This window comes from Corapipo altera, unplaced genomic scaffold, assembly GCF_003945725.1.
Source record: "Corapipo altera isolate COAL_440 unplaced genomic scaffold, ASM394572v1 354, whole genome shotgun sequence".
Taxonomy (NCBI): Eukaryota; Metazoa; Chordata; class Aves; order Passeriformes; family Pipridae; genus Corapipo; species Corapipo altera.
In genome coordinates, this window is record NW_020885020.1 from 486,826 (window position 1) to 508,967 (window position 22,142).

Here is a 22,142-nt window from a genome sequence, read left to right on the forward strand (position 1 = left end):
CCAGGGATTCTGGAGCCCAGCTTTTCCCAGGGTGTGGGCCACGGTAACTGGCTCCCACCGTTCCCTTGCAAGTAGAAAACCAGTGTGGTTGTCTGATGTTACTGGTGCATTTCTTTTTATCCAGCTTCCCATTAGCTGTTTTCCCCATGAATATAGACTCTGTCTTAACATCAGGGCTCTCAGAACAGGCTTGGGCTTGTTCTCCACAAACATTCCCTTAGAATTGAAAAGGGCTTCTCATGGTGTAAATGTCAGCCCTTATTGCTTTCTAGTCTTGGACAGATTTTCACTTTATTTTTATTTCTAATGTAGTGTAACAGTATTTAAGATGGGGAATATGCCTTCTCCTGCAGCCTCTCCCCTGCCAAATTATCCAGCACACATTCCAAGTCCATAGGAGACCTTCTAGACTTAAATAATTATTGTAAAGATTAAGGTGGTGGAAGGTGGAGGCTTCTCTTGCCCCAGGAAGATGAGCACGGAGTTACTGATTTTGCTGCTCCAGGAGTTGTCAGTATTGTGTATCCTTAGCCAACTGGAAATCCCCAATTATTGCTGCTGGAAAAACTAGTGGATTTGACAGTTTTTTGTGGCATGAGCAGAGCAGGAAGCTTCCCCCAAATCCCTGCCCATGGCAGGGGATTGGAACTGGACGGTCCCTTCCAAGCCAAACCATTCCATGAGCTCCTGCAGGGGAATGTGAGCCTGTAGCACTCTCCTTATCCATTTATTTTTTCAGCTAAATAATTGGAGCTAATCATCTGGGACCAGACCACCAGTTCCTCATCAAATGGACACAGATAATAAGGAAAACTTCCCATCAACTAATTTTGGAAGTTAGGCCGAGGCACGAGCAGCACAGATGATTTGGAAAACAACCCCTGTCCTGCCAAAGACTTTCCCTTTCCCGAAGAAAAATAACTGCACTTTGTGCCAGCATTCCATGTTGTGTGATCCCAGCTGATCCATTGGCCTGTATTGCTTCATTTGGGAAAAAAATAAGTGGGGTTTAAAATCTTTAAAATCTCCCTCAGTAGAAGTTGTACGAGCTGAGAGCCCAAGTGCTGGAGATTCCTTTAAGGTCAGTTGACCAGGGTCCCTCACCCTTAAATATTTACACAGATTTATAAATATTTCAGTGTTTCTGAAAAGATAATGTTGCCAACTTGGTGTTTCATTCTGGGCTTTGTGTTTTTACATTCCGTGAGAAATGGATCTTGTTGCTTCTTAGTTTATGATGTCCCCATTTGAACCAGTTCAGATGTGTTGGAAGGTGGTGTCCAGGTTCATTATTTAGGTTTCAGTCCTTGCCTTCAGTGGGGAATGACTAGAACTCTGCCTCCTTTCAAATAGACACTCTCTATTTTTAAATACTGATTTAAAGGTTTTTCCCTCTCTGAGATTCGTTGCCTTTGCAGTTGGTACAAGACTGTAAAAAGGACTTGACTACAGCTGAAAATTGTCCCTGCAGAAATTGTTGTGTGCAATTGCAGCCTGTTTGTGCAGCCCAGAGATGGGATCTGGGTGTTTGAAGTGCTGATAATGCTGCCAAATACCATGTGCTGAGAGCATCAAGCTGCTGTGTTCTTCTCCCTGCTGTTTTCATCCCAAACCCCCGGGGGATAGTTTGAGGCACAACTCCAGAGTATTGATTGCTCAAAGAGAAAATGGATGTAGTTTTGTTTCATTTGCCATCTCAGGAAAACATTTCATTCCTCTGCTTACAATAACTGTCTTATTTTCCATGTGGAACACTAACAGTGTGTGATTTAAATTAAAGGCAAATTGCTGGTAGTGCTCAGAATCACTTGGAAGGAGAAGTGTGTGGGTACAAACAGTCACGTGGAAGGTCAAGTTTAGATCGGAGATAAAAAAGATGTTTTTTATAATGAGGCTGTTAAAAAACTGGCACAGGTTGCCCAGAGAAGCTGTGGCTGCCCCTGGATCCCTGGAAGTGTCCCAGGCCAGGTTGGACTGGGCTTGGGGCAACCTGGGCTAGTGGAAGGTGTCCCTGCCCATGGCAGGGGGTGGCACTGGATGATCTCTAAGGTCCCTTCCAACCCAACCCATCCTGGGATCCCATGAGAGGGGTGTAACTGAGGGACATTTTAGACTGAAATTCAGAGTCCTGTAAGTCAGGGAGACTTTGCAGGTTGTTTTCTTGGTTGAAGGGCTGGGCCTGCTCTGGAAAATCAAAGTCTCTTTTGCACCCTGGAGACTCTGAGGTGAAGCTTGGAGTGAGTCATGGACTGGATCTTAGAGGTCTTTTCCAACCTAAATGTTTCTGAGATTAAAAAACTGCTGTAGCAAACTGCTGGGGGGGGAGGAAATAAAGCACATATTGAAAGAGCTGATACTGAAAACCAAACATTTGCTATAGAATAATCTTTGAGAGCCTCCTGGATTTATCACAGTTTAAGTGGACACACTGACAGCTTTATCAGGACACCTCCAAACCTGAGTTTGTGCTGCCTGTGCACAGACACACAACTGTGGGTTGGGTTGGAAGGGACCTTAGAGATCATCTATTCCACCCCTGCCGTGGGCAGGGACACCTTCCACTAGCCCAGGTTACTCCAAGTCCCGTCCAACCTGGCCTTGGACACTTCCAGGGATGGGGCAGCCACAGCTTAGGCAAAGATTGTCACATGGTAGAACATCAAGTTAATCAAAAATTGCCTTTTTCACAACAACACCTGTGTTTTAACAGTAGAAATTCTATAGCAAGTCTTGTTGAAGTCTAAATTCTGTTTAAGTTGGAAAATCACCTGCAGAGAATTCAGGGTGATCTCAGAAGAGTTGTTTCCTAACAGGAAAATCGGGCAGTTTATTGTCATTTTCATAATGGGTTTTCTAGTGCGTATTTGGAAATTAAAGGTCTTTTTACTAAAGTGTTCTTGCTTTAAGTGCTCAGAAGATAACTCAGGAAATCTTGTTTTCAGCCTGAAAACCAGGAAATAGCTGCATAAGTGCAACCTTAAGGCTTTTGGGTGAGGTTTTGAAGCCTGATTTACGCACACAAGTTAATAACAGAAATTGCCTGTTATTTGCTAAAGAGAACAACAGCAATTTTCTTTTTAAGATAATCTATTTTAGCTTCAAAAAGAGCTTGAGAAGGGCAAGTATCAAGGGAACAGCTGAAGCTGTGAGTTTGGGATGGATATTGGGAAAAGGTTCTTCCCCCAGAGGGTGGTTGGCACTGACCAGGCTCCCCAGGGCAGTGTCCTCAGGGAGCATTTGGACAACGCCCTCAGGGACAGGGTGGGATTGTTGGGGTGTCTGTGCAGGGCCAGGAGGTGGATTGGTGATCCTGGAGGGTCCTTCCCAGGGTCTCTGACCAGGCCCATGTTGCTGTTTTGTTCCCAGCCCAGCCTGGCCCACAGGCTCGTGAACCGTGAGGGCTCCGTGACGCAGCTCCCGCTCTACACCTCTCCTTCCCTGCCCAACATCACGCTCGGCCTGCCTGCCACCGGCCCTTCCAGCGTAAGTGGGGTTGGGATGAGCCTCTGGAACGGCCCTGGCACGGATTCCTCCCTTAACTCCCTCCCTGCCGCCCGCGGGGCCTTTTCCTTGCAGGCGGGATCAGCCCAGCAGGACGCGGAGAGACTCGCTATCCCAGCCCTGCAGCAGCGGATCTCCCTCTTCCCTGGAACTCACCTCACTCCCTACTTGAGCACTACAACGTTGGAAAGGGATGGGGGAACTGCACATAACCCTCTCCTGCAACACATGGTCTTACTGGAACAGCCAACTGCACAAACTCCCCTAGTCACAGGTGAGAGCGCTCGGACACGGCTGGAAAACAGAGGGAACCTCCAGGAACCTGGGGGGTTTTTGGAAAGGCAGCCTCCAGATACTGCATCGTCTCTGCAAGTGGAGCACAGAACCTTTGGGATGTGTTTGCTGATCCATTTGGATAGCGGGGACTTTTCCCAAATCCGAGGTTTCCCACTTCATCCTGAGGGAGGGGGAAGCTGCCTTGTCATTTTGGTGAGGTGAAAATAAATGGTATTAATCCACAAAAAGTAAAAGCTGAGAACTCTCTAGCTAAGAGTTCTAACCACTGCAGATTAAAGCGGGGGCAAGTTGTGCCGTAGGATCCCTGTTTTCCACGGATGGTTCCTGTTCTGTGTGGGAAGGGCACAAATTCCAGGTTAAAATGCTTCCTTCTCATCATTAATATAAATAGCAAATCCATGGCACAACCAGCTGCCTTCCAGCAGATTGTATTTGTTTGGGTATGTCCCATTTTCGGGATTTAATTGCTGTGAGTCACTCCCAGGGGCAGATTTTCAGGATGAGGTACCTGTGGGAAGGTGTGTTCCTATACAAAGGCTCGATTCCAAGCAGTAATTCCTAGTAGGATGCACTCCTGGTTTACAGAGTGTGACAGTGGGACAAAGGATGCTCTGCCAACATTACTGCCATGTTAATTTGGATTCCTTCCCTTCCATTTCCAGTGGAAGTTGTTGGGAATCGTGGATCGTGGAAGCTCGTTTTGCATCCAGATCCCGGGACTATAAATGGGGTTGTGATAAGCTTGGGATCATGTACATTTGGGAAGCTGCAGTATTCACTCCCCTCCATTGGCAGTGTTTGCTTCCAAGCATGTTCCTTCTAGCCCGTGGTGTTTTCCGAGCGAGCACAACGTGTTCCAAACCCACACTGGGGAGAAAGAGTCCCCCCACAGCAGAGCAGCCAGCAGGAACACACGTTCCAGAGGCAGCAGCTGGAAGACAGAGAGCTCCCACGTGCTCCCCAAAGCCCTGAGGGGACTGGCTGCCAAACTGCACTTAGGACTTACAGATTCCTTGGAAGCAAAGGAGGGGTTATTAGGATTCTGCTGATGGCCTTCAGCTCTGGAGGAAGACTCCTGTCAGCTGCAAAATCCAAGGCCGGGTTGGACAGGGCTTGGAGAAACCTGGTCTAGTGGAAGGTGTCCCTGCTCGTGGTGGAACAAGATGAGCTTTAAGGTCCCTCCCATCCCAAACCACTCCAGGATTCTATGAACAAGGAGTCTCCTTGGAAAGCATTCCCGGGGACCTTGGTCATTCCCTTGGAGGAAGGTGGTATTCCAGAATATCCTATGCAAACTACTGTCTAACTGGAACCTTTGGGAGGAGGAACTGTGCTCTGAGGGAAAAGGAGCACACCTTTCCCAGTGATCCATGTATCCATACCCAGATTTGTGTGTGTACACACTGACATTTGTAGAGACGTGCATTTATAAAATCAAATACACAGGAATCTTTTCAGAGAGCAAAGAGTGGGAGAAACTCCTTAAATCTTCCCCCAGGAAAAGGAGGCTTTTACATGAGTCAGATCCTTCCACGTAGGGCACTTCTGTGAATCGCTGGGAGAAGGTCACATCCTGGGGCAGGAATGCCAGGGTGTTTCTAATCCAGGGCACTGAGCTGGCTGCAGACTCCTGGGCAGCTTCTCTTCTAACCCAGAGCCTGAAGGAAGCAGAGGGATTCTTTCCCAAAAGTGGGAGCAGCCTTACCCCCGTTGGGGAGGCAGCAGTTCCCAAGTTCCCAGTGATGCCGTTCTATCCCAAGGTGTAACAAGCAGGAGTAAAGGTGTATCCTGAGCTACTCCACCCTTGGGCTGGGCTCCCTGCTGGGTGGATCTTGTGTCCCAGCTGTCTAAGAAGAATAGGAAGGTGTGTTTTCAGAGAGCTCAGCCCAAGAACAGCTAAGACAAGATAATTCCTGAAGACGTGCCCTTCCCAGAGCTTGGATGGATATTTTACAGAGGGGTCATCAATGACACCCAAATTGCCAAGGGTAGATGAGTAACTCCAGTTATCCCAAAATAACCTTTGGTTTTCCTGTAGTTACTGGCATGTATGCACAGGAGTGGTGGAAACAATCCTAGCTATTTTTCATTTTGACCTTTCTCCCTATGGAAATAACGAAGCCTGACAGCTCCTATATTCCCAAAATGCTCCTTTTCCCAGCACAGACCTGGTCAGGGGGTTATCACATGGAAGTTTTCATCTCTGCTCATTTCCCTGATGTGGAATAGAGTCTAGCCAAGGGCAGCCATGCCTTCGTTGATCATCATCCATCACCAGGGATAACTACTAGATGCTGTGGGATGCCAGCTTGGCTTGGACCTGGGATTACTGCCTAAACCAAGCTGTGGGATTTAAACTTCAAACTGTGGAATGGTCTGTAAGATATTGCTGATTTTAGGAAATGAGGTGTTTCCATGGGGTCTCTTGAGTAACCAAGCAAAGAACCCCAGTCAAGCAAAGCCTTTCTCCCCACAGCATTAATGAATTCATTAATTACCTGCTCCCTTTCGAGGCCGCCCCGGCCCTAAGTGGTGGTGGAGGTTTAACGTGATACATCGTTACTCAACAGCCGTTTTCTCCCTTCCTTTCCTTCTTCCTTTTGTTTCTCCTCTGCTGTTTTTTCCTCCATATTATCTTCAGACTGGTATCTTTCAGGACTGCCCCTCCACGCACAGCCCCTGGTTGGAGGCGAGCGGGTCTCCCCTTCCATCCACAAGCTGCGGCAGCACCGCCCGCTGGGGCGCACCCAGTCCGCGCCCCTGCCCCAGAACGCCCAGGCCCTGCAGCAGTTGGTGATCCAGCAGCAGCACCAGCAGTTCTTGGAGAAACACAAACAGCAATTCCAGCAGCAGCAGCTGCACATCAACAAGGTAGGAAGGATGTTTTCCATGGCTTTTTTCCCCCCGTTTTTTTCCCCGCGCTGTTTCGGGGTCTGGCGCGGTTCTGCCTCCTGCTTTCGTCCCGGGAGCTCTGGGAGGCACCAAAACACCAGGAAATATTAGTGAGCGAAGTTATTCAGATTTACTGAAAGGCTGAGAGACTTAGGGGTGCTCACCCAGAGAAGAGAAGGCTCCAGGGAGAACTTAGAGCCCCTTCCAGGGCCTAAAGGGGCTCCAGGAGAGCTGGAGAGGGACTGGGGACAAGGGATGGAGAGACAGGACAAGGGGGAATGGCTTCCCACTGCCAGAGGACAGGGTTAGATGAGATATTGGGAAGGAATTCTTGTCTATGAGGGTGGGGAGGCCCTGGCCCAGGTTACCCAGAGAAGCTGTGGCTGCCCCTGGATCCCTGGAAGTGTCCAAGGCCAGGCTGGATGGGGCTTGGAGCAACCTGGGCTAGTGGAAGGTGTCCCTGCCCACAGCAGGGGGTGGGATAAGATGCTCTTTAAGGTCCCTTCCAACCCAAACCATTCCATGATTTTTCACTGGAATTACCTTGGGAAGGAGCAGAGCTGTTCCCATCTCCAGTCCATATTCTCCTTAACTCCAGCCCTGGATAAAGCATTACAGTGTCCCATCCATTTCTTCTCCTGGAAAAGTGATGGCAGCATGGCTGTGCGTCCTGCAGAGGTTGTTTGGAAGATGAATTAGATGTGATTCAGCAATTCCTCCGAGGAAAGCAAGCACTTTGTTTATCACCTGGCTTTCTGTAAATCACCTGGAGACCCTCAGGTGAACATTGCAAATCTCCTTCATCCCTGCACAGAGTTTTGGCTTTGTAGCCAAAATCACCTCTCTGGGTATCCCAGTATTACAAGGAAGCAGAAAAAAAGCCGCTTTGAGATGATTGCATTGAGTAAATGTTAAAAAAGCAGAGTTTTAGGCTGTAGGAAGGTAAAAAACTCACCTATTACATATGAGTGGTCTGATCACAAGCGGTGGCAATGGAGCTGTGCTGTTTTACCCAGCAGAGGGACTCTCCCAGGATTTTAGAGGCACGGGGTGTTCCTTCCAATGTAAAAGGGCTGTTGGGGACTTGAGAAATGGATCATCATCAGTGGGATATTTCATTCTGACTCCCATCCCTGGAAGTGTCCAAGGCCAGGTTGGAGCAACCTAGTTTTGTGGAAGGTGCCCCTGCCCATGGCAGGGAGTTGGAACTTGGAGTTCCTTCCCAACCCAAACCATTCTGTGATTTTTTCTGGTTTAAGGCTTTCTAAACACTCCTCTCAAGGAGTCCCAGTGGTGGCTTTCCTTAGGAAACCAGCAATTCCAGTAGCAGGTTTGAGGCTTGGGAGGACAAGCCCATGGGCTCGCTGTGCTTTCCTTTATGGAGAGGCTTTCTCCAAATATTTTCACCATTCCAGCCCTGTGAGAAAACACAGCTACCAAGAGCTGGATTCCAACATGAAAGAACCCCCAGAGCCCCCCCAGCCCGTTGTTTATGGGCTGGAGCCGGGGCAGGACGATTACACAAGGCACTGACGTCAATCCTGTCCTTCTGGAGCGCTGCCAGCACAGGCTGGGGGTGCCAGGCCTGGCCCCGGCTCAGCCCCTCACACCAGGAGCTGCTGCTGCCCCAGAAACCCCCTCACCCCCCTCCTGACACTGTGCCAGGCCCGGGGTCATCGGATGTGGGGCACTGGCTTGGGATTCTTTGTCCAGGAATAAGTGTCAGCTCCACGGTTTGAGGGTTTTCAAGGCTCTTCCCAAGCCTTGGCCGTGACGTAACCTCTGAGCTCATCCAGGCTTTCTCTTGGACCTCCCAGGAGCTCTGAATTCTGGCTTTGTTGGAGCTGGGATCTGTGGCATCCATAGCAAAAGCAGGCAGAGGGGGCTTTAATTAAACTGATGGCAGAGGGGCCGTTCCCTGGGTTTGATTTATGGAAGGAATGAGTTAAAATCACTTCAGTACTAACACTGTGTGCGTGTGGCAAATTTATCCTGTGGGATAATATCCAAGTGCTGACATGGAAAAAGACTTTTCCCAGATGCAGGGATATTTTAAGACCCTCGTTGTGTAGGAGAGTTAAGGGCACAACTAAAAATAAAATAATAGGTTATTTAATTTGTAACAGAACTGATAGCATTAATTTATTTATTTACTGATTTCCCATAAATAATACAAGGCTCTTCTCAATTCCATGTGATTTTTCCAAATTCTGAGATTTTGGCCTTGGGTATCTGCAGCAGATGAAGTTTTTAAGGAGATTTGCAGCCAAAAGAAGTCTTGCTGTTTCCCAGAAGGCAACTAAGGAAAAATATGTTGATTTGCTTAAAATTAATAAGAACAATCAACATGAGGATCTGGCTGTGAAGCCTTGACATCCGAGGCTTTGGAGCAGGGACTTGGAATTGGACAACTGAGGACAGGGAAGGAGGGGGCAGAGGGATGGGACAGAAGGAGGGACAAGACTGCATGGGGTGACTGGAGGGGACATGAGGATCCCTTCCCATGTGGGGTGTAAAGTCCCCAGTCTGCCCCTGTCAGGTGCAGCTTGGGGATCACTTGAGTGTAGCAAATGTGGTTCATCCCACTTGGAGCTGACCTGCCCAGAGTGACTGCTCTGCTCAGAGCAAGGACCTGTCTGGAAAATGTGGGTCCCAGCCCTGCTCATCTTCTTGTCACCTGCTGGTGACCTTTGCTTTAAGGAGAGGATAAACTCACACACACAAAACCCCCATGGAACGCCCCAAAAATGGGGACAGGAGAGACTTGAGTGAGTGAAAAGAGCATTATTTGAAGTTTCCAGCTGGGGTTTGAGACATTAAATGAGATTCTAGATAAGATACTGAATTACTTCTTGCTCGAATGTTCATCCCAGAGAAGCTGTGGCTACCTCATCCCTGGAAGTGTCCAAGGCCAGGTTGGGCAGGGCACCCTGGGCTAGTGGAAGGTGTCCCTGCCCATGGCAGGAGGTGGAACTGGATGAGCTTTAAGGTCCTTCCCCCCCAAACCATTCTGGCATTCCATGATTCTAATTGACCTAATAATTCCCACCCTTTTGCATGTTTGATGTTCAAACCTAGAGGAGCACCAGGGGAGGTTTTAGGTTGGATTTTGGGGAAAATTTCTTCCCTAGAAGGTTGGTCAGGCCCTGGCACAGGCTGCCCAGGGCAGTGGGGACTCCTGTCCCCGTCCCTGGAGGTGTTCAGAAGACATGTGGACATGGACAGAAGCCAGCCCACCTTCCAGCACACCCCTCTCTCCACAAGGGTTTGACTCTTGGACGTATCTGACAGGTGAAATGGGCTTTTGATGTGATCTCTGAGCTTCTCCTCCCCACAGAGAGCCCTGGATGAGCTGTATGGAAATGAGATGGTTTATCCTCAGCTTTGGAGGTTTGGGGGGTTGTTTTCAGCCTCCAGCCTGGATCTGTTGAGCTCTGAGGTCCCTCCCAACCCAAACCATCCTGTGAGACTAGGATTTTTTTGTGGTGGGGACTCTCCATCCAACTTTGATGAGTAACTAGATGTTTCTAACCTGTTCAGTAGCACTTTCCAAGTCTTCAGTGTCCCAAGAACTTACCACTGCAAAGAAGGAATAAATACGGATCGTTGGGCACGGTGGTACTTGGTCAAGAATTGGACTTCATGATCTTGGAGGTCTTTTCCAACCTTAACAAATCTGTGATTCCGTTTCTCATATTTACTAGACAAACCTAATGCCAGCTGACATTTTACCAGCAAAGAAATGCAGCTTTTTTTTTCCTCTCATGAAGAATTCCACAAAAAAAGGAAGAATTCTTTGCTTTTCCTTGTATTTATGACTTGACATCGCTATGCTTTTTTAAAAATTTCTGGGTTTTTTTGTATTTCCAAGGTGTAGAGAAGAAATCTCACCAACTGCATGGAGCCTTTTAAAAATGCTTGTGAGCAGAGATATCTCATTTGTTCTGTAGTTAACTCATTGCCTGCCCAGGGTTGGAGAGGCAGTGTCTTTAACAGGGTTTATGGTGGCAGTAGGTGACAGCCAGAGGCCACTGGGTATGAAAAAAGAGGAGTAACCTCATTGCAGAGGAAGCCAGAGAGCTAATTAAGGGATGGAGGAGATATTTATGGTGCATTGTGTTCACTATTTCAGATATATTTAGGAGCATTCTCAAAGCTCCCTTTATATTCAGCCCCTTCCACTTTTATTACCTTCAATTTTAGATTGTATAAAATTTCACAAATGGAAGATTTTCAAGGGAGTTTTAACAGGCCTGGGATGCAGATACTCACGTTTTATATGGAATATGTTCATGACAAAGTGTTTTCTCTGCAAAATTGTCCTTTAAAACAGGGTTGCAGCAGCTCGAAGCGGTGGCAGACCAAGAGATTCCCTTTGCATTTGGAGAGCAAAGGGAATGTTTGAAGTGTCCTTGGCACGGGCCACTTGATCTTTCAACCTTCATTGTGGTTTTCATTTAATTCTTCCATTTTCAAGGAGTAGGAATAATTTGAACCTTCTCAGGGATGACACTGCCTCTTGTTCCCATTAGATGTGACAGTGACATTGTAAGTTCTTTTCCCAGCAATTACCTCCTGCAGTTCAGAAGTTCAAAAGGTATTAAGTTCAAAGCTTGAGATCTTCGATCCAAGCAGAAAAAAAAACCACCAAGCAGCAGATGGTTTATGATGATTTAATTAACTTTAAAAGGGGTTATGTTCATCAAGCCTGAGAGAGCTTAAAGGACATGGATGGAAGAACCTTTAGCTTAACATGGTTTATTCATTGTGTATTATAAGGAATGAAACTGGGAGGGCAGGGGGAGGGCCTCCCAAAAATCCTGAAGAGGTTTGGATCACTGAGTCCATCACTGAGTTCAATGTCCCTACTCCAGCAGTTCCCAAGACCACATTTGATTACCTTTTGAATGTCTCCAAGGAGGGAGCCTCCAGAACCTCTATGAACAACCAGTTCAAGTGTTTGACCACCCTCACAGAAAAAAAACCCAGAAACGTTTTCTTGTGTTCAGAAAGAATTCCATGGGTTTGATTTTGTGCCCAAGGCCTCTTGTCCCATCACCTGGGAGCACAACTCATCAGGGTCCCTTGGACTTAAATATATCCAGGTTTTTTTAAGTGTTACCTGACCCTGCTGGTTCCTCCACCAAGGGTAAGTCTTCCTTGCTCCAGACTTTCCCTCTGGTCTCAGGGTCCTGGGATTCCTGGTAGGAGGTATTAAGTGCCATGGCCCTTTTCCATGTCATGTGGATTTCCCTGGTCTTCCTTTCTTCTTTCCTGATGCCCTTCATGTCCTTTGCCAGATGCAGCTCCGGGTTGGCTTTGGCTTTCTTAACCCCGAGGGCTGGAGTTCTCTGGGATGGATCTTTCTTGATCCTGTAGAATCCTTGAATCTTCCAGCTCTCCCAGACCCCTCTGATCCCCAGGGCTGTATCTGCTTCCAAGCAGATCCCTGAAGAGGGCAAAGTCTGCTCTCCTGAAATCCAGGCTTGAGGTCCTGCCTTTTGCTCTGTTTCTTCCTCTCCAGATTTTCAGCCACCATCCACATGCTCCATCCACACACCTTTGGAAAACCACTCTCCCCCTGCCCCAGGCAGCCTGTTCCAGTGCCCGAGCAACCTTTCCATGGAGAAATTTTCCCCATATCCAGTCTAAATGTGCCCTGGCACAGCTTGAGGCCATTTCCTCTTGGGCTGTTGTTTGTTAGGTGGGAGAAGGGCACAATCCCCCCCTGGCTCCACCCTCCCATCTGAGAGTTGTCAGGACTCATCTTGGTCTGTCCACTTCATTTGGCATTTAAGCTCTTGACTAACTCCAGATCCACACCAAGACACACAACTCCATGCATTCCTGCCCCTCTTCCTTGCTTGACTTACGTGGCAGAGCCTTTCTTCCTAAATTTTGGGGGGAAAAAAGGCTTAATTTCAGGTTTGAGCCACTGCTCTTCGAAGAGCAAGTAACTCCTCCTCCATGTGCTCAATAACCAGGTTTTGATTTAGCTTTATTAGATTTAAAATCAATATTGCCTTCCATCCCAGTGACCTAATCCTCATTAAACCTTGCCCTGACAGCTTTCAAAGTGCAGCACTTTCTTTATAAGCCTGTGAAACAGGGGCAGCCTGAGAGAGAGGAAATGGATTGGTTTTCCTATGCCAGAGTTAAAAACAGGTCACATTTGGGTTTTTTTTTTATTCCAAATAAAACTTAGAAGCAGTCTGAGGTGGAGAACTGTGAATTTTATCTTGCCAATGAACTTATAAAGAGTCTGAGTGAATTATAGTGAAAATTAAATTGTTCCTTTCAGTTTAGGAGGTGCTTCTGGAGAAGTTTACTGTGTCTAGTTAGGAAGGTCTGGTTAGAACCAGGAGTTCACTCTAAGCTGGGTGTCCTGAGACAGTGCAAGTTCTCAAGGAATCTTTATTCCAGCCTTACAGATAAAATTCAGGGAGCGATTCGAGGTGATGTTGAGCAAACAAGCAGCAAAAACCCTCTTAGAGGGGTTTGTGTCTCTTGTATTCTTTCAGAATTTAATTGCCAAACATCTTGATGGTTGTTATGAGTGGACGTGAATGGAGTGGGCACAAGAGGCTCTTATTTCTTCAAAAGGAAAACTAAGTGGAAAATAAGGGGGTGTCATTACCTGGGACACGGAATTTCAGAGCTCTTAATGCCAAGGTTGCCCTGACCTTTCCTTGGAGCGCTTGTTTCGTAAGACAAAGGCCATAATTCACAATTGCTCTTTTCAGGAGGCTGGAGAACAGAGTGAACTTTACCTGAGACGAGTTAAGGGTTTGTTTCTTGGTTTGTGTGCTTTCAGATTATATCCAAACCCAACGAGCCAGCCCGGCAACACGAGAGCCACCCCGAGGAGACGGAGGAGGAGCTGCGGGAACACCAGGCCCTCCTGGAGGAGCCCTACGGCGACCGGGCCGCGGGCCAGAAGGAGGCCCCGGGACTGGCCAACGTGGTGCAGGTGAAGCAGGAACCCATCGAGAGCGATGAGGAGGAGGCAGAGCCTCAGCAGGAGCTGGAGCCCGGGCAGAGACAGGCGGAGCAGGAGCTGCTCTTCCGTCAGGTGAGCGCCCAAAACACCGCCCTGGTACTCGGGCCCTTGTAGGACATGGGTTGGGTCTTGGTGGTCACCTTGTGCTGCTCTAAGGGGAACCAACTCGTGGCTGTGTATAGAATCCTGAGGTAAAATCAGGTGGTTCCTTCCCTGGAATCAGCTCACAAGTCTCCCAGGGAGGAGAATCTGGTTCATATGGAACACACAGTGTGTTTACAGCCACTGAGTCTCTTCTGGGGTTGTTTCTTTGGGAAGACAAAGTGTATCTTAACATTTCTGAACTGCTTTCAGTAGAAATGGAATCCTACTAGCAGAGGATTTTATTTTGGTTTTATGTTGTAAAGCAAACTAGAGAAGGCCTGGGTAAAAGGGCAGGGGATGATGTGCAATGGAGAGTGTTCCTTCTGCAGAATTAGAGATCCTGGAGCCTCCAACCAGGCTCCCTTTTGAGGGCAAGCACTGGAGGCCTGTGGATTGCAGGTGATAAATCTGATCACAAGGTACAAGCTGATCTATGTCCCACAAGAATGTCACTGGAATGTTGCTCAGGGACTACATTTGCCCAGGAAAGCTGTGGCTGCCCTGTCCCTGGAAGTGTCCCAGGCCAGGTTGGACAGGGCTTGGAGCAACCTGGGCTAGTGGAAGGTGTCCCTGCCCATGGCGGGTGTGGGACTGGATGAGCTTTAAGGTCCCAGCCTAAACCATTCTGGGATTCTGTAATTCTGTGTTGCTAATGATGGACCACAGTGATCCCAGTCCTCTGAAAGGGCAGCCTTAATCCTGAATCCATGAGTGCACCTGAGGGGTCTTTAAAATAGTCTTTGGCTCAAAGAGAGAGGGAATAAACAGAAGAAAGGGGTTGGAGTGTGAAAGGATGGAACAGCTCCCTCCTGCCCAGGAGCCTGTCCAGCTGATGATGTGGCTGTGCAGAGAACGAGCTTGGTTGGAAGCTCCAACTCCAGCCTGGGATCTGGTTGAGCTGGATTCAATCCATGATGTGGAGCACTGCACTGTTAAACAGCCCAGTGCAGCGGGGTGGGAGCACAGGGGAGGAAGATAAGGCCAGTTCTGGGGGAGGAAGGAGCTGCCTGTGCTGGTGCCCTCTCAGGTGCCCCAGGCCCAGGGCTGGGGTTCCACGTGCTGTTCTTGCCTGGCTTGGCTCTAGAAACGTCCACATCTTCATTTGCTGCATGCAAGGGAAAGGAATCCAAGCCTCCAAACCTTAAAAACCCTAAAAGACCCTTTTAGGAAGGCACTTTCAGCAACTCCCTGCTTCTCTTCCCCACAGCAAGCCCTTCTCCTGGAGCAGCAGCGGATCCACCAGCTGAGGAACTACCAGGCGTCGCTGGAGGCGGCCGGAATGCCCGTGTCCTTCGGGGGACACCGGCCCCTGTCCCGGGCACAGTCCTCTCCAGCCTCAGCCACCTTCCCAATGTCCGTGCAGGAGCCCCCCACTAAGCCAAGGTTCACAACAGGTGAGGCTTTGGGAGGCTGCTTGGGCTGGGGGGACTGGTTTGCCTTAGGCTGGGCTTTGTTTACAAGGGCATGGAATGGCAGGACAAGAGGGAATGTCTTTACACCGAGAGGAGGGTTAAATGGGATGTTAGGAAGGAATTGTTCCCTGTGAGGCCCTGGCACAGGTTGCCCAGAGAAGCTGTGGCTGCCCCATCCCTGGAAGTGTCCAAGGCCAGGTTGGAGCAACCTGGGCTAGTGGAAGGTGTCCCTGCCCATGGCGTGGGGATGGAACTGGATGATCTTAAAGGTCCCTTCCAACCCACTCTGGAATTTTATGATCCAAGATTAAAAACAGAATAACTCTCCCTGAATCCTGACAACCAACTTACCCCCCCCCCTCCAGATCCTTCCTGTCTCTTCAGTGCCCTTAGCAACAGCTGAAAGGGAATTTTCTGTGCAACTCTCCAAGCCCTGTGTTGGGTGATGAGGGATATTTTGGAGTCCGCCTTCTTCCCCAAATGTCAGGCTGTATTTTGTGAATGAACAATTTGCAACGTACCGAGTGCCTTGGGAAAAGGAAGGAGGGGAATAAATCCCAGAACATCCAAATGGGAGCGACTCGTGATTTTGTTTCCCTTTCCCTCATGCCTTTATTCCGTTTTTAACCCACACTTCTTGCATCACTCGGTGCTGTGAGTCGGGTTTATTTTCAGGCCCTGGTGGTGTAGTAATAGATAATGTTCAGGATGACTTTTCCTCAGCTGCAAGGTGGGAAGTGTGTGCTGTCAGCCCTGTGAAAACCCGAGAAATGGCTCGTTTTGACAAATCAGCCCTTTAATCTCTAATTTGTTGTTAATACTGAACCTTTGAATTGCAGCAAAACTGCATTTCCAGTTCTGGCCAGATGAAGAGATTTTGGCTTCTGCCAGGGATGCAACGATTAGTCCCCTGGCTCAGGGTCAGAGCACATGAAACTTGAGCTTCTAACACGCTTAACCCCAAACCTTGGAGCTTGAAAAATGAGGAAGCCTGGCCCTGCTTGAAGAGATTATTCACCCCTTCCCTCCTCCTCCCCTCGTAGTGAAGTTGCCTTGTCAGTCACCTACAAGACTCTGAACACACAACAACATTTCCTACCCCAGGCTGTGCATTTGGCTCAGATTTACGCCTCTAAATTTCATTTCAAATCACAGGGAACGGGAAGAATGGAAATGTGAGGACGGGGCTGCTTGGAAAAGGTGCTGTTCCAGTGTTAGGATTTCTTTTCCTTGGAGGAAGGGTTTAAAACAATTAAAAAAAGCTGGAATATCACATTGCTTTTACTTAGCACTGCACAGTGTGATGATATGAAGGATGCTTACTGTGGTTCACCTGTAAAATACCCTTTTCACGGCATTTATCCAGGTTAAAACTCCAAGGGCTTAATTTTTCCAATGCTTTCCATCTCTGCATTTATGGAGGAGGGAAAACACAATAAATCACTGTCCAAGGGGGAAGTGTTGGGCATTCCCTGGCACTAATAAAGGTGCAAAGCATAAAGCTGAGACCTCTGTACCAGTCCTATAACTTTGGTCCCTCATAAAAGGTGAAGGACTGGTTTGATTACCCATCACTGCTTAAGGCTGGACTCAATCAGGTCTCCAACCTAGCTGATTCTGTGATTCTGTAACAGAGGCAGGAAGAAAGAGCCCAACTCTAGGGGTGTGGAAGGAGGGAGAAGGAAAGGAAAGGAATCTCAGCTGCTGAGCACGTGTGTGAGTGGAAGTGCCTCATGTTTTCCTGGAGTTGTGCACGGTGTGTCGGAGATCGTGGGTTTGGAGGTGGCTGCTAAAGCTTAATCACTGGGATTGAGCCACTCTTTGAAAGGCAGGAAATTAAAGTCTTGGGTATTTTTCAAAGTGCTCAAGCGCATCAGGCTGCTTTTTCCCTAGGAAAATCCATCTGGTTGATAAGTGGCTGCTTTGGAGACTGATCCTAACGGGCTTATGCGCTTTGGGTTGCAGAGGAATGAGGGCTGGCATTGGTGTGATCATGTGGGGAGAGGGCTGGAAGGACCAAACCTCATTAATGGCCCTAAATAAGCCAACCAGGATCACTCTGCACACCACTGTGGCTCTTAAGAGATCAATTACTGTCCAGCGGGCAAAGGAATTGTTCATCCCCTTCATGTTTGGGATATTATATAGGAATAATACAGTAACCTGAGGTTTTGTCTGAACAGAGTCACTCCAGACAGCTGGAAATTCGGGGGGGTTGGGATATTTTATTTTCCTGTCTCTCTCAGTGACAACACCTGAGACTTCAAAGGTACAGGGGAAAGAACCCATAATACAGCTCTCAAACATGATGTCCATTACTCCACATCAAAGTGAAAGCTGTGCCCTTCCTGACTCCTCTGAGCAATCAGTTTGATGTCCCAGAGCATGACATTTAATTTTCCTTCCTCCCAGAAAGCCAGTCCTTGAACTTGCCCTCTCCAGATCAAGCAGCCCCGTGACTTTAATGAATCCTTGTGCCTGCCCTGTTCTACACACTTGAATAAGGATCCTCAGGTTGGGCTATTAATTTGCATAGCTCCAATTATCCAGTCTCTGATCTCCTGTAAAAATGGGTCCACAAATTATTCTGATGTTCTGCATTAAAGGGTTTTTCCTTTCTAATGGAGGCATTTATTCTCTCCTGTGCAGAGCAATATAATTATCTGAACCTCAAATCATATGTTTGTTCTGCCAAGAAAAGCCAGTTGGTTTTGCTTTAGTGCTGACCTTTAAAAATGATTGTTCTTGTGTCTGAACAGAGCCTTGCTTCCAGCACCACTTAATTTAACTTGTAATGGCCAATGGAGTTTTGTGTTTTAAGCTTAAATTGCCAAGATTCCCTTCGTGTGTGTGCGTGTGTGTGTGTTCACCTGAGTGTCCCCAACCACAGGAAGGAACTGGGAACAGCTCCTGTCTATCCAGTGGGTTGGTTTCTAGGAAAGAGGAATGATGAGTGACGTGTGATTAGAGCATGGAAGAGCTTCCCTGAGACACTGCTGTTGTCCTGGAACCCTTGGGAAAGGAGAAACTGTTGATCAGCCAGGTTCTATAAAGGCCAGGTTTGTGATGGGATAGAATCCCAGAATGGTTTGGGTTGGGAGGGACCTCAAAGCCCATCCCATCTCACCCCCTGCCATGGGCAGGGACACCTTCCACTAGCCCAGGTTGCTCCAAGCCCCGTCCAACCTGGCCTTGGACACTTCCAGGGATCCAGGGGCAGCCACAGCTTCTCTGGGCAACCTGTGCCAGGGCCTCCCCACCCTCCCAGGGAAGAATTCCTTCCCAATATCCCATCTAAAAATCTCTTTTAGTTTAAGACCTTGCACTGGTTTAAATAAACTCAGACTGGGGTGAAAGCTTCTCCTCAGGTGAATTCAGGACTTGCCTTGGCCCAGCAACTGGCTGTGATGTTTGATGCTGTGGATCAAACATGGGAGACCTCAAAAGATCTTTGCAGCAAGCCCTTCTTTCTTAAGTGACCTTTGGCTGACCCAGAGCCAGCCAACTCCCCAGGGCTCTGTTCTTTCCCTGGAACTGAACATGGGTTGGGTTTTGTGGGCTGTTTTTTCCCTTTGCCCTCCCTCACCTCCAGCAAAGCGAGGAGCTGCCAGGCACCTGCCCTGAGGCTGGATACCTGACAGTGTCAGGCTTTGCTCAGGGGGAGAAGCCACATTTTTGCAGTGGCAGAACATGCCCACACTCAGTCAGGAGGTGGGATTGCAGCTGGAGCCAAGCCTGGCAATGTGCAGGAGCGTTGGGAACGTGCAGGAGCAGGGCCCTCAGCTCTGGGCTGCGTGTCCGGGGCTGTTCCCAGGGTCGGGTTCCTCACAAACCCCTTTTAACTCCCTGTGCTTGCCAATTGTGCTGTTTCTCCAGACTTGAACTGGGAATGGGGAAGCCGGTGTAGGTGTGCTCATCTGGGATTTCCCAGGAGGGATACCAGCCAAAGCACATCCTGGAACACCTGCATCCATTCTGCCTTTAGAGGCTTTGGATTCTCAAGACTTGATTTCACAGAAATCATAGAAAACCTTGGGTGGGAATGGACCTGAAAGCCCATCTGTTTTTTACTCCCTGCCATGGGCAGGGACACCTTCCACTAGCCCAGGTTGCTTCAGCTTGACCTGGAACACTTCCAGGGATCCAGGGGCAGCCACAGCTTCTCTGGAAAAATCCGTTCCAGTGCCTCACTGCCCTCACAGGGAAGGTTCCTTCCGAATATCCCATCTAACCCTGTCCTGTGGCAGTGGGAAGCCATTCCCTCTTGTCCTGTCTCTCCATCCCTTGTCCCCAGTCCCTCTCCAGCTCTCCTGGAGCCCCTTTAGGCTCTGGAAGGGGCTCTCAGGTCTCCCTGGAGCCTTCTCTTCCCCAGGGAAACCCCCCCAGCTCTCCCAGCCTGGCTCCAGAGCAGAGGGGCTCCAGCCCTTGGGTCAACTTCATACTGTACTTTCAGACAGATAGTTCTTGCGAGAAACCTTATTCTTTGAGGAAAAAACCCCAAACCAACCCCTTTTATTCTGTTTTCTGGAGCTTCTGGCTGAAGGGAAGGGTAGATTTGAACATTTGACTGTGTGTCTTTTGCTTGAGCAAAAAAATTACAGGTCATTTGTCCCTGGAACGTGGCTGGGGAGGACCTGCTGTTTTCCTCCAGCAGAACGTTGGCTTTGGAATCTCAACTCTCCTTCCAAAAACGGACCCAGACAACTGTGGAGCGTGAATCAAAGTTGTCATGCCATAAATCCTTGGGAACGAGAGGGGATTTAGCTGCCTTACTCCCGCACTGAGATGAAACAACACTGCTAAATCCTTCATCTCGTGCTGAATAACGATGCCCAAGTGGGTGCTAATGGCCTTAATTAGCATGTTGTCAAATAACGGTGATGCAGCGACTTCAGCACGAACTGTTTTATGAAACACGGTCCTGCCAACGACTTATTCCTTCTGCTTTTCAATCCCAAGCCCTGGAGTCATTTTAGCAGCAAGTAGGATCTTGCTCCTCTCCTCGAATGCGGTTCCTTTGCTGGCACAGAAGGGATGCTTTGGGGTGTCAGCTCCTGCTGTCACTGTCACACCGTCAGGTGTTGGTGCTGGTTTCTTTGCCTCAGCCATTGAGGGTTTCCAGAGGAAGGCACGGTTGCAGGTTTGGTGCTGTCTCAGAGCAGCACCTTGGATTTTCCCTTGTTGCTCCGTGGCTTGGAGCCCAACACCCAGTTTTGCTCTAGAGCTGTTGCGTTGAATAGAAAATACAAACCGGGCTTCTTTCCCCCCATAAATCTGGTAAATTTGCGTGGGTTTTTTTTTTTTTTTTTTACTGAGAGCAATTTTGGACCCTCTGTCCCAGGCCTCGTGTATGACACCTTGATGCTGAAGCACCAGTGTACCTGTGGAAACACCAACAGCCACCCGGAGCACGCGGGGAGGATCCAGAGCATCTGGTCCAGGCTCCAGGAGACGGGGCTGCGGGGCAAGTGTGAGGTAGGAAAAACACGGGAAAACACAGCAAAGGGGGGTGGTCGTGGTCCTTGTGATTGTCATTATATTGTCATTATGTCATTATATTAATATATGGTATGCTATATAATATATAGCTTATTAATTATATTGACATTATTGATATTGCTAATTACTATTCATCGATACATGCATTAACTATATTTATATTGTTGATATTATTAATTACTGTTCATTAATATGAATTACACTACTATATTATATGTGATATTTAAAATATATACAGTTCATATTATAAATATAACATGTAATATAATGTATAGCATATATATTATATGAGATATATAATATATAAATATTTTACATTTGTTATTAAATTGTATTACCATATTATATACTATATAATGCATTGTACAGTGTATTATATAATTATATTAATATTCTAGTTATTATCAATTAATATTGTATTACTATATTAGATATGATCTATAAAATCCATGATGTGTAGTGTATGTTATAAATATAATATATAATATAATATATAGAATATATATTGTATATTAAAAATCCATTCTGGTGCCTCACCACCCTCACATGGAAAAATTGATGATATAAATATATCAATGTTTTATTATTATATGCTTTTATTATAAATTACTTAGTATTAGTATATTTAGTACATTTATACTTATTTTAGTATAAATTACATTAGATGTTGTTATTATTATTACCATTATGTAATTATATTAATATATTATATGCTATATAATATATAGCATATGAATTGTATTGCTATTATTGCTATTATTACTATTCATAAGTATTAATTATATTACTATATTATATGTGATATTTAAATCTATTATGTACCGTTTATAGTATAAATATAATATTTAATATAATGTATAGGATATATATTTTATATTAAATATAATATATAGATATATTACTTTTATTATTATTAAATTATATTGCCGTATGATATGCTATATAATACATTGTACTATGTATTATAGAATTATATTAATAGTCTTAATTATTTTTAATTAATTATATTACTATATTATATATTATATATAAAATATATGATACATAGTGTATGTTTTAAATATAATGTATAATATAATATATAGAATATATGTTCTATATGAAATATATAAATATGTCAATGTTACAGTTATTAAATTATATGCTTTTATTATTAAATTATATGCTACTATTATTAGTATTAGCATTGTTATTAAGATCGATCCATAGTGGTTAGTTAGAAATACCAGTGATGATAAATAGGGCTCTGCATGTGTGTTCATCAGTTCTTTAAGCTCTGAGGGACTGGATGCCCCGGGATAAACAGCTGTGGCAGCCCCTGCAAAGGAACATTCCCGAGCCGTCAGCTCAGCCTTCCACGTGGTGGCAGCATTGCCATTCCCTGCATTCCCTAACCC

At 46.9% G+C, this 22,142-nt stretch overlaps 1 protein-coding gene across 5 annotated transcripts in view; it reads left to right on the forward strand.

The window, feature by feature from the left end:
• Nucleotides 1–22,142, forward strand: part of HDAC4 (histone deacetylase 4) — a 194,080-nt gene that overhangs the window by 134,770 nt on the left and 37,168 nt on the right. For 4 of the 5 annotated variants that reach the window (XM_027667821.1, XM_027667822.1, XM_027667819.1 and 1 more), the window contains 6 exons: nt 3,367–3,483; nt 3,577–3,775; nt 6,440–6,669; nt 13,505–13,762; nt 15,042–15,228; nt 20,588–20,721. In XM_027667821.1, coding sequence (XP_027523622.1) covers nt 3,367–3,483; nt 3,577–3,775; nt 6,440–6,669; nt 13,505–13,762; nt 15,042–15,228; nt 20,588–20,721 — 1,125 coding nt within the window. The remainder of the gene's footprint in view (nt 1–3,366; nt 3,484–3,576; nt 3,776–6,439; nt 6,670–13,504; nt 13,763–15,041; nt 15,229–20,587; nt 20,722–22,142) is intronic. The other variant, XM_027667820.1, reaches the window with a different exon arrangement.